Genomic DNA, 11,740 nt, shown 5'->3' with positions numbered 1-11,740 from the left:
TGAGCCAGCACTCCAACAGGCCCACAGTTCTCCAAAAGAAAAAAGTCCCAGGCTAGGGACTTTTTGGAAAAAAGAGATTTTTTTTTTTTTAAAGAGAGGTCTCAATTATGAAAAGAGAAACTGTTCTGTGCTTGTGTGTGTGTGCAATTTGTGGTGTATATACATGGGACGTGTTGACGAATACACTGTGCCCACAGAAAACGGCGGGGACGAGAAGGAAGCCCCATCCCCGCCATGAGGATGGCCAGTGAGACTCCCTGGGGTGGTGGCGCCGGCGGGTGTGGACTTCGGGTGCTTCCTGTCTCTTCCCTCCCCCGCCCTGTCCCCTGGGAGACCTGCTCACACAGCCCCCTACGCATGGTTCTGGGCAGGGGGCAGCCGGGGGGCTGTCGGCGTCCGGCGCTGGGCAGTGTGGTGGGAAGGTGACCGGCCCAGAGGGGACCAGGGGCAGAAGCGCAGGTTCAGGGTGTGGGTGGGGGCAGCCAGGAGCGGGGAGGCTGCAGTGTCTCAGGGCTCCGCAGAAACACCCGAGGACCGCGAGCACGGGGCACGGAGACTCATCCTCTGCACCGGCGGCTTGACCCCGCCCGAATCCCCTGCGCGCGCCCTCAGGACACCATGCCCTTCGCAACCTCACCTGGATGTCAGGTGCAGCGGAAGTGAGGTCCTGCTGGACGAGGATGACGCGGCGCAGAGCCCAGCTAGCTGGTGGAGCCCCCAGACCAGGGGAAGTGACCCCTGCCTCTCCGCTGACCGAGATGCACGAAAGCCCACCTGTGAGCAGGTGTCCCCAGGACAGGAGACGTGGAGCTAGACATGCTCCCTGTAAGGGCCCCCCCGGGTGGTTTGGGACCTGCAGTTGGGCTTCCTGCGAACTTGTCTCGCCTCCCAACAGAATGAAAGCCTGCAGCTCCGATGCAGAAGCCGCCGGCCCCGCATAGCGATGCAGCCCTTGAAGGATGTCTCAGCTGATGGATGGGCGACGGGGGGGCACCACCCTGCGCCTCCAAGAGCGGAATGCATGGCGCTCGTTAATAATTGTTGCAAACTGATCATTATTGAAATTGCTACGTCAGAATGTTGACGTGATAATACTTCGGACATATTAAGGTAAATAAAATACATTATAGACACTAACCTCACCTGTTTCCTTTTCCTTTTTTTTTTAACATCTTTATTGGAGTATAATTGCTTTACAATGCTGTGTTAGTTTCTGCTGTATAACAAAGTGAATCAGCTACACATATACATATATCCCCATATCCCTTCCCTCTTGCGTCTCCCTCCCACCCTCCCTATCCCACCCCTCTAGGTGGTCACAAAGCACCCAGCTGATCTCCCTGTCCTTTTACTTGTTCAACGAGGCTGCAGGAAAGCATGGCTCACACGTGGCTGGCGTCACACTGCGGGCAGCGCGGCCGTGACCTGCATCTCCTCAGTGCCGGCCCCGCTTGGACTGGGCCCACAGCAGATGCCCGGTGCTGGACAGAAGCCCCATTTCGAATGTAGCAGGAAGGACATCTGGGGATCCCCCCGCCCCGATGGCCAGCAGGGGTGAGCACTCCTGGCCTCCCTGCAGGCCTTCGAGGCCTCTGAGGGGAGGAGGTGGGCCACCGGGCCAGCCCCCGCTGTCCCTTCCGTTGGAAATGGCACGTCACCTTCCCCCGGGGCTCACCAGCTCCCCCTGACGCCCCGGGGTGGCCATGTAGCCAGGCCCGGCCGGGGGACACAGATTTCCTCTGGCTTGAAAGCGCAGACGTGGTTCAGGAGAGGGCAGCGCTGACCACCTTCGCTTGAACTGGAACTGCAGACCAGGGAGCTGTGAGCCGGAGCCACCAGGAAAGCCCTCCCCACGAAGACCCACCCCACGAAGAGAGCCCGCTGAGGGGAAAACCAACAGGCAGCGCGGGACAGGAGCAGGGGAGTGTGGTGGGCTCTGGGGAAGGAGGGAGGTGGTCATGCTGTCCAGTTTGAGCCAGTGCACCAGGGCGCCAGGCCACGGGAAGCCACCCGCCCCCAGACCGCGCAGTTACAGGGCCCCTGGGGCCCTCCGTGCCCCTTAAACCAGGGTGACTGGGTTTCACTCATTTGTATCCAAAAGGGTCCCACTAATACGGCAACCCTGAGAAGCTGGAGTAGAGGTGCGGGGGGCAGATCCATCACTAGCACTTTTTTCCTGAGAGCAAATGTTTCAAAGGCCTCAGGGGAGACGAGCGGCCTGTATCCAGCGGCTGATCCGGTGGGGATCAGCTCACCCCCACGGGCAGCTCCGAGGTCCCGCTTGCTCAGATCGCCCGCGCGCAGGGGCGCCTGCAGCTGCCCGTCTCCACCGAACCCGCAGCTGGACCGCTCATCTGCTTCCGGTGGGCGCCGTCGGCCCCGCTAACGCCTCTCGGGGCAGGAAACACGAGCTCCCTGGACACTCTCTGGGACGGGGGTGGGTGGGGAATGCTTGCAGGGTTGAGAATAACATAAATTAGGGAGGGGAAAACCTATTAGTTAATGTGTCCGTGAATTTACATATAGCTGCTGAAGAAGAATTAGGCGTAATTTAAAAGCACTTTTGCTTGTCGAATATTCCCTATATCCCCGCCGCTAACATTCATGGACACACACAGACACCACAGACTGGACTGCGGGACTCCGGAGTGAAGGGTGCTTTTGGCTACTTAGGGGCTGCACACACCTGGGGAGTCCATAACCTCCCGGCATCTCCGTGTCCTGGCTGGTGAGACAGAGGTGGTGTCAGCCTCGCAGGCAAGCCCCTCCGTGACTGAGGAGATGCAGCAGGTGACACTCTGACCACTGGCCCTGCCGTTTCCCCCAAATCGAGCTGTCCATCGTGAGAGCCAGTGGGAGCTTGGACCCCCTGCCAAAGGACACTTGGGAGAACCTGGGTGCCAACAGACCGAGTCTCACCTGAGAACACCTTTCCTCTGCCCACAGTGAGCCGGGGGCAACCGGAGCCCGTCCCCAGGGAGGCTCCCGGAGGTGGCCCTCCGCCTCTTGGCATTGTGGTGGGGGGTGGCTGGGCCTCACTCAGGGTCCCCGCTGCCACCCGGGCAGATCTCACCGCTTGGGAGAAGTTTACGTGGCAGAGCCGATCCAGGGTGCCCGGGCCTTTGTGACAGCTGCTTCCAAGTCCCTCCCCGCTGGATGGAGACGCAGCCCACCCTCGCTGTGCTGATGCGTTTCCAGTGGGGCCTAAGTCCACACGTGCGCTGGGCACTGAAGTGGGTGCATTGGTTGGTGAGGGGACCGCTGGGATCGTGCTGCAGAGGCGATTTCAGGAGGACGGAAGGGACCACACGCCGTAGCACCTGCTGATGGAGAGTCTCGGGAACAGGGTCCACTGCTCCCGCCTTCTGGAAATGGTGATCTGTGGACTAAGCACCGCGGCTGGGGGCTGCCAGGAAGAAGCAGGAAGGCAGCCGCCCACGAGGGGTCACCACGCCATCCTCGTTCAGCGCCAGCGGCGTGCCTGGACCTTGACACAAGCAAGCCCTTTCGATCCCACAGCATCCCTGCAAGACCAGCACCATGGCTCCCGCCACCAGGAAGCTGGTGCTTTACAAGGGGAACAGTTCCCCTGTGAACCTGGGGAGGTGAGCTCACTCTGGTGGGAAAATGGTCCCTTCTTAGCACCTGGGACCTCGCAGGTGCCGTCAGCGTTATTCTTGCCTCTGCCGTGGGCGCAGAAAAGCCCTGAGGCTGGTAGGCTTGGCCCCAGTCCAGACCGGCTCCCAGAGGCACTTCGCCCTCCCTCCGGTCCCATCACTTGCTACAAAGCTCTCAGGGCCCGCCCACTGGACCGCGCCCCATCCCCAGAGGTGCACCTCGCACCCAGGCTCCCTTCAGCGCTCTGTGTCCCTAGACAATGTGAATCCCCTACCAGCCGATCGCCTGACTTGCGACTGCCCTCAGCGCCAGCCCTGGGTCTCCATGGGCTGCCTGCTCTTGGGATGCACACACGTGGGGCTGCCCACTCCAAGGTCAGAGCGAAGCTGCATGCAGCCCCAGAGGAGGTGATTACCTTCTGTCCCAATGCACAAAAGACTGGATGTGCCTGAGGACTTGCTCCAAAACACACACGGTCCGGGACGCTCCACAAAGTTTACACCCACCCAAAGGACACGTTACAGTCAAGTCTCAATCCCTGGATTCCTCCTGAGACCTTTGGGAAGGGAGGGGAGAGGCAGGGAAGCGGCAGGGGCTGCTGTCCCAGGTCACCAGCCAGGTGACCGCAGACAGGAGACGCCCTCCCGGGGCCTCATCCGTAACTCGGGGGCTGCGACCCCTTCCTTCCACTGAGCACACAAGCAGAAGAGTTTTAGATCCTGCCCTTGGGGAGAAGGCCCGCTGTTAGCCAGGCTCTGGGGACACAGGAGGGCACCAGAAGTGGCCCGTCCATGAGGGGGTCTCTGCAAGCCTCCACACAGACCGAGAGCTGCTGCCCACCCCATGACACAGCCGCGTCTTCTACCTGCAGGTGCACGGTACCGCACAGAGCAGGACGTTTGGCCAACATAGGTACAGAGAAAAGGACACAGAACAGGTAAGGACATCATTCTCTCCAAGGGCGGGAAGCGGAGGTCAGGGCACGTCTCCTAACACAAGGCCACAAGGAGCTCGGCGGGCAGAGGTTTAGGCTAAGCAAGGTGAACAAAGGGGCAGGGACTGGACAGTGTGGGAACGTCCAGAGGAGGAGGGCCCTGCAAGGACACGGGCAGCCCGGACTCACTGCAGGGCCAGCAACCGAACCAGCTGCACCGAGGGGCGCCCAGCATGAGGCTGGGAGAGAGAAGCCTGGGACCCTCCTCGGGGTGGGGGAGGGGTGCAGGGGGGCAGAGACACACCTCGGGTCAGGCAGCTGGGCGCCAGGGAGTCCCGCAGAGAAAGGAGTGGTCCTGACCCTCGATCAGAACTAACCCGAAAGAACCCAGGTCCCGCGTGGCTCAATCTTGGTTTAAAGTAACATTTGAGCAACAAAGTCCAGCTGCCAGAAAAATGAAAGTTTTAAACATGCTTAATTTCTCTGTTTCTGTCTTTCTCGGCCTCCCATCTTCCTCCCCCTCCGGCCAAAACACCTCCACCCACCCCCAGGCGGAAATACAAGCAAAATTCTCAGCAGTACTCCTTAAAATTCTTCTTTGACATCGCTGCCGCTCCCCAAGATTCCACACTGACAGCCACTGCTAAAAACCTTTCTTTTCCCTTCTGCTCTCAGGACTCTTGTGGGGTCGGGGCGGCCACGTGATTTCCTGACGGGGCCCCCCTGCACCCCTCACCCCTCCTGGTCCTGTGCTTTCCACAAGGAGGGGCAGTTCCAGGACTGGAGGGTCTGGAACTGACACAATCGGGGGCTCTTCTTCAGAAAAAGAAGGCAGAATATGGGCGTGGAAGGAAAGAGAAAAATTATCTGGAACAGAGAAGAAATCAGAGCAAATTATAATTATTCAAAAGCTGACAAAAGCATAACAAAAAAAGAGAAAACAGAACGCTTTTGCTAATTCAGTCCGTGATGGTGACTAGCATTTTGAAATATCTCCTACGGAGAGGGGAAGAAGGGAATCAAGCCTTTCTCCTAACACATTGTGTGGGTTGTTTCCTTGCTCTCCATCACTTAGAAAGCTCCCTTCCACTTCACGATGTCCTGCAAACGCCAGCTGCAGCTGAAGGGTAAAGCTCTGATTCTGGCGGCCGGCCCGCGCCAGCCGGCATCGGGGGTCCCTCAGCTCTGCAGGGCTCGAGACCCCGCATCGTGTTCTGACCTCTGGGGGCATCAGAACGGCCTGGAGAGTTTTTCCGCAACCAGACGGCCAAGCCCTGACCCCACCTGGTGAGGCAGGCTCTCTAGGGCTCGAGCACCCACAATTGAAACCACAGACTTGCGGCCGGGGGCCCACCAGCAGGGAGGAGGTATTTCTACCAGGTTCAGCGTGTGAGCTCAGAGACAAATCACTGCTATCCTCCGTGGTCACCAGGCCGGGCTGCAGCTGCGCGCCCTCCTTCACACCATCCACGCAGGTGTTCACACGCGCCCAGCGGTTTCCTCTGGGAGCCTGGGGGCCGGCGGGCCCTTTGGCCAGAAGAGGCTGAGGGACTGCCTTAAACACGAGTTTGGGCGTCAGTGCCTTTCGTTTAGAATAGGTCATAAACATCAATTCAGGTGGCAAGGTTTCTTAATCTGCTTTTCTTCCCACTTTACCTAGTGTATTCATCTCCCGGGGCTGCTGAAACAGTTTCCCACGGGCTGGGGGCTTCAAGCAGTAGAAACATGTTCTCCCGTGTCTGGAGGCTGAGGCCAGGTGTCAGCAGGGCCTCACGCTCGGCCCGCCGAAGGCGTCCCAGAGAGACTGGGAGAAGACGGCGTCTGCTTATTTCCTCTAGTATTGAAAACTCGAGTCAAACACCCCCCCCCCCCCCCACACACACACACACGTCTCTGTGGAGCGCGGGAAGGAAGACGGGCCGACCGGTGATGGGACTTGTCGAATCCGAGGACGGCAGGAGAGATGAGGCAGCCTGTGCTGGGGCCCGGAGCTGCTGGACTGAACTGAAAACCGTGCAGATCACCACCTGTGAACCAGGGGGTGGGGTACCACCCGGCTCGCCCCGCCCCGTAGCTCCCTGAGCATCCGAGCTCCCACTTTGGGCAAAAGAAAACCCGAGGGTCATTCTGATTGAAGGAGCAGTTTCAGTACTGTCACCTAAAGGAAGCAGAGTCACAGATGTGTTCCTTACAGACCCCAGATCCCGGGCGGTGTGGGGAAGGGCAATGGGCTGGGGAGCAGCCCCTAGGCCGGGTCCCCAGCCAGCAGGGGAGACGGCAGGGTGGCAAGTACCTCTCACCTGTGTGGTGATCAGGGTGGAGGGCACCCAGTTTTGAGGGCTCGGCTCTAAGCAGTCGTTTCGAAGGGCTTCCTGGGAGCGGGGAGCAGGACCCCTAATCTCAGGGCCTGAGTATCCCAGTTCGGTGTGAGCAGGGTGGTCAGGCTGTGACGTGCCGGGGCAGGGACTCCGGAGGGCGGGTTTCTCATCACACAGCCCGGCAAGGAGCCTCAGCAGCAGGACCGTAGCTCCCCGGGGAAGAGGCGGCTCCCTGGGGAAGAGGCGGCTCCCTGGCGGCTCCCAGGGGAAGAGGCGGCTCGGGGGCTCTGGACGCAGGGAGGCGCCCAGAGAGCAGGTGCCTGGGGCTCTGGGGATCCTGGACGCAGAGAGTGTGGAACTGAGGGTGGCACTGGCCAGGCCGTGTGTTCCTGACTTGGAGGGAGGCCAGGAGGCTGCTGGGCCTCCAGAGACACGGGCCAGCCGGGCGGATAGAGTAAGTCACTGCCGGGGGAAGGCGTCTGGGGACCGTCAAGGGGTCTTCCCTCCCGCCCTCAGCGTCACCCTACCCTCCTCCGTCTCCCCCGGGTCCCCGAGTCGCAGGCCTTGAACCGGCCCCGCCCAGCAGCCTGCGGAGGCTGGGACTCTGCACCAGCATCTCGTGCTGACAGGTGACAGGCCCCTACATTCCTGAGGAATGAGAGCTCTCCCGAAATAGAGAGCGTTTGGAGCAGGTAAACCTGTTTTCTCGGGCAGCCCTGGTGCCTGCGTGTCAGGTGTCGGGCACGTCCCCCCTCAGTCTGACCCACGTACTGCAGGACAGGCCACCACAGACGTTCCAGGGCAGGTTCTAGCGTCTACACCAGTGGTCCCCAACCTTTTTGGCACCAGGGACCGGTTTCGTGGAAGACAATTTTTCTACGGACCGGGGCGGGGGCGGGGGGATGGTACAGGCGGTGAGGAGAGCGGCGGGGAAGCAGGTGAAGTTTTGCTCTCCCGCCACTCACCTCCTGCCATGCGGCCGGGTTCCTAACAGGTCGTGGACCTGCGCTGGTCCGTGGCCCGGGGGCTGGGCACCCCTGGTCTAGAGCACCTGCAGCCACGAAAACCTTGCCCGAGGGTGAGAAATCCCTCCACGGAGAGGACGGTGGGGATGTGCTGGGGACGTGAGACGTGGGACGACCATGCCTTCCCTCAAGCCCCTTCCCACCATCACACTTCCCGCGGCCCAAACAGCCGCGCCCTCTTCCCTCCTCCCCTCCCCTCCCCTCCCTCCCCTCCCCTCCCCTGCCTCCCCTCCCTCCCCTCCCCTCCCCTCCCCTCCCTCCCCTCCCCTCCCCTCCCCCCTCCCCTCCCTCCCCTCCCCTCCCCTCCTTCCCTCCCCTCCCCTCCCCTCCCCTCCCCTCCCCTCCCCTCCCCTCCCCTCCCCTCCCTCCCCTCCCCCCTCCCTCCCCCTCCCCCCTCCCCTCCCCCCTCCCCTCACCTCCCCCCTCCCCTCCCTCCTCCCCTCCCCTCCTTCCCTCTCTCCCCCATCAGGCCCGCAGCCCTGCACTGCACATCACCTTTCTGAGTCTGTCTTTTCACCTCTTCAATGGTAGGAGTGAAAACCTGATAGAACTTTTGTGAATATAAATCAGAAAATGCGAGCAAACTGCTTCCCCCGGGGCGGCCATGCAGTAAGCGCTCAGGAAAATGTCTGTACTTTAGAAGAGAGGGAGTCCGCCTTGTCAGAGCTGAAGGAATTTCCCAGGGTGACAGTGCTATTTAAAAACAAATATTTTTTTTCTTTTCAAGTTCCAGCATTGAGAATGGTTCCCAGTGCATTTTAGGTGAAAAACAAACAGAAAAGCTAACCTTTTGTGCTGTGGTGTTTGGTTACAGAACAGGGGTGGGTAAAGGCCAAGGGAAACCTGGTCTCAGAAGAGAGACCATTTCTGGACCTGTGCGCCTGGCCGTCAGCAGCTGACGTCCCCAATGGAACAAAGGGATCGTGTTCCCACCGGCCCCGAAGCCCAGAGGGCAGGCACGGAGCCCACATTCATCCCCGACGGCCCTGCCCCAGCCCAGTTCAGCTGACACCCGCGTCCGCTGGACACGCTGGGGGACGCGCCCGCCTCGGAGTGGTGTGTGCAGACCTATTATCCACAGCCAAGCCCTGCAGGGTCACGAACAGGACACTTGGCGTCAGAACCTGCAAGTTTGCATTGAAGGGTGGGACCTGCCGGGGCTCTGACTCAGGAAGGTCAGGGCTGAGGCAGTGAGAATGCCGTGACCCGCTGCCTCTCCCCGAAGAGTCATCAGGCTTGAAAGGAAGCTGGTGGCCTGATTCTGGGGCGGGAGGGGACTGAGCTTCGGGAAGGAGTGAAACCACCACGCCTCGCTCGGCCAAAAACTCACAAAGGGGTAAATCAGCGCCCGAGTCCACTGGCCTTGCTCGGTGCAGGGAGCCCGGGGCGTGCGTCCAGCGAGGCACGGGGACAACCGCGCCTTGGAATGTTCCGTGGGGAGTTGCCCAGCGCCCTGTGGCTGGTGTGTTGACAGGACTCTGCTGAGAACAGAGGTTCCCTCTGCAGGCCCGTGATTTGCAGTCAGGATCAGCCGGACTCTCCAAATTCTGTTTAATGTGACCCACACGGGGCCGTGTTAGGCTCGCTCTTTGCTCCCTGAATTATTGTCACAGCCGACGATGGGACGCAGTCTAGAGTGGAGACGCCCCATCACAGCCGTCCACCGCTTTAGGTTCATCTCTGGAGGGCTTCACTCGTAGGATCACGTGCTGGATCGCTGTCCTAGGGCCGCCGGAACAGGGAGGCACGAACCGGGCGACTTAAAGCACCGCAAGTTTATTCTCTCACAGTCTGGAGGCCAGAGGTCTGCGGTCGAGGGGTCGGCAGGGCCGTGACCTCTGGGAGGGTCCGGGGGAGGGTGTCCCCGCCTCTCTCCCGCCTCCCGGCGTTGCCGGGGGCAATTGCTCACGTGCAGCTGCCTCGTTCCTCTGCCGCTGGCGCCTCATGGCGCTTTCCTGGGGCTCTGTCCCCACGTGGCAGCGCCCCCTTCTCATAGGACGTGCGTCACTGTGGATCAGGGCCCACCCTAACGGCCTCATCTTTTTTTTTTTTTTTTTTTTTTTTTTTGCGGTACGCGGGCCTCTCACTGTTGTGGCCTCTCCCATTGTGGAGCACAGGCTCCGGACGCGCAGGCTCAGCGGCCATGGCTCACGGGCCCAGCCGCTCCGCGGCATGTGGGATCTTCCCGGACCGGGGCACGAACCCGTGTCCCCTGCATCGGCAGGCGGACTCCCAACCACTGCGCCACCAGGGAAGCCCACGGCCTCATCTTAATTTATGTCTACAAAGACCCTATTTCCAAATAAGGTCACTTCACAGGCACAGGCTTAGAACTTAAACCTATCGTTGGGGGCAGGGGTGGGACAGCACAATTTACCCCTTAGCAATTCCCAACTTCAAGTCTGAGGTATTTTTAAGAACAGACAGACCTGATAGCCTAGGTATCATGCTTTCCCTCCTTCATGCCTGGGTCCCCTTGAACTCACGGGCTTGTGTCCTGTTGACTGTCGCACACCTGCTAAACTCAAGTCCCTGGAGGGCGTGGAGCCCCTCCCCCAGGAAACTGCCCACTGATGCCCCAAAGCCCCCCCAGCCCTGTGCTCAGAGGACTCTCCACCTTCTGCTGTGAATGTGTTAATTTGTCATTGAACCACCCACCGGAGGGGCCGCCCTGGTGTCCAAAGTGCCCAGTTCTGCGTCTTCCTCTTGCTTGTTTTCTAAAGGACAGCGTTTGAAGCTCTCAGCGCCACTGGTGACGGGAGGCTTTGGTCCCCACAAGCCCTGGGGGAAGTGGGGAGAAAGAGGGATGCTAACAGAGGAGAGAGGGCGGGTGCAGGGCGAGGGGCTGCGTGGGGACCGACCCCTGGGGGGGCACGAGCTGCGGCTTGGAGGAACAAAGAGCACGAGGGGTAAACGTTCGCTTCGCTTTGTGCGCTAGAGAGACCCTCCCCGTCGCTCACCCATTCACAGAGGGGCAGCTCCCCGCTGCCGCCAGCCGCAGAATTAATGCGCCCGATGAAGCCTGTTGTCTGCTTGGCTGCGATGCCAAGCGCGTGATGAGACGTCAATAAATATTCATGCTTTCCGTTACTGGCAGTTTTCATTTGCATGTTACTCTTTAGAAATGATAGCAAAAAAGCTCACAGTGTAAAAAAAATGTATACATATTGCTTTGGTTGACAATAAAGGGGTTTGTCTCTTGGTGGGAGATGAAATATTCACATTAATTTCAAGGATTTTCCTGTGAGTGTGTTGAGGTCTTAGCCTGCTGGACGCAGCACTGTACGCATCGCCCTTTCATATAAAGTCTGTGTCCAAAACAGCATTGGTATTTTTTTCTTAAAAGCAAGATATACAAGAGAAACTAATGCACAAAGACATTGAGAGCCAAAAATATTAATACTAATACAAGCTGTCAATAAAAAGAGTAGAGAATTAAAGACACATTTTCCCCAGTTAATGTTCAAACAAGCAAGGGGATCCAGGGACTAGATGTACTTTGAGTCGCTCAGTCCTTTTCTAGAGCAATAGAACGTACAGGTCAAGGAGGAAATTGGAAGAAAACTCCCTAATCTCATGGAAGAATTATAAAAAGATGTCCCAGAGGGATGGCTGAATATATTCTTCTATTCAAAATAGTGATCAAGAGAAAGACAAATAAATCATCAGAGAAAGCGGAGCAAATACACATTTTTCTAAAGTGGACACACTTCGAGGGCAGCACACACCGGGTAACCCTCCCTGTCACTCTGTTCTCTGCAGACGCCCCACTCAGGGGTGTCCAACCTGAGGCTGGGCAAGATGACCCTCTAGGCGGTGAAAAGAAGACACAGTTACATTTCCAA

The 11,740-nt window shown here is 59.0% G+C and overlaps 1 protein-coding gene across 1 annotated transcript; it reads right to left on the bottom strand.

Moving 5' to 3' along the window:
• Window positions 1–1,317: 1,317 nt before the first annotated feature.
• On the bottom strand, window positions 1,318–11,005 carry LOC137205109 (uncharacterized). The gene is made up of 7 exons (XM_067702987.1): window positions 10,856–11,005; window positions 10,554–10,676; window positions 7,836–7,912; window positions 6,853–7,102; window positions 6,442–6,556; window positions 6,209–6,356; window positions 1,318–6,107 (listed from the first exon to the last, which is right to left on the bottom strand). The coding sequence occupies exons 1-7, from the start codon at window positions 11,003–11,005 to the stop codon at window positions 6,032–6,034; spliced, it is 939 nt and encodes a 312-aa protein (XP_067559088.1). The 3' UTR covers window positions 1,318–6,031.
• Between the last annotated feature and the right edge of the window lie 735 nt (window positions 11,006–11,740).

This window comes from Pseudorca crassidens, chromosome 13 (genome assembly GCF_039906515.1).
Source record: "Pseudorca crassidens isolate mPseCra1 chromosome 13, mPseCra1.hap1, whole genome shotgun sequence".
Lineage (NCBI taxonomy): Eukaryota > Metazoa > Chordata > Mammalia > Artiodactyla > Delphinidae > Pseudorca > Pseudorca crassidens.
The sequence above is the reverse complement of the archived record's forward strand: the minus strand, read 5'-3'. Positions and strand labels throughout refer to the sequence as shown.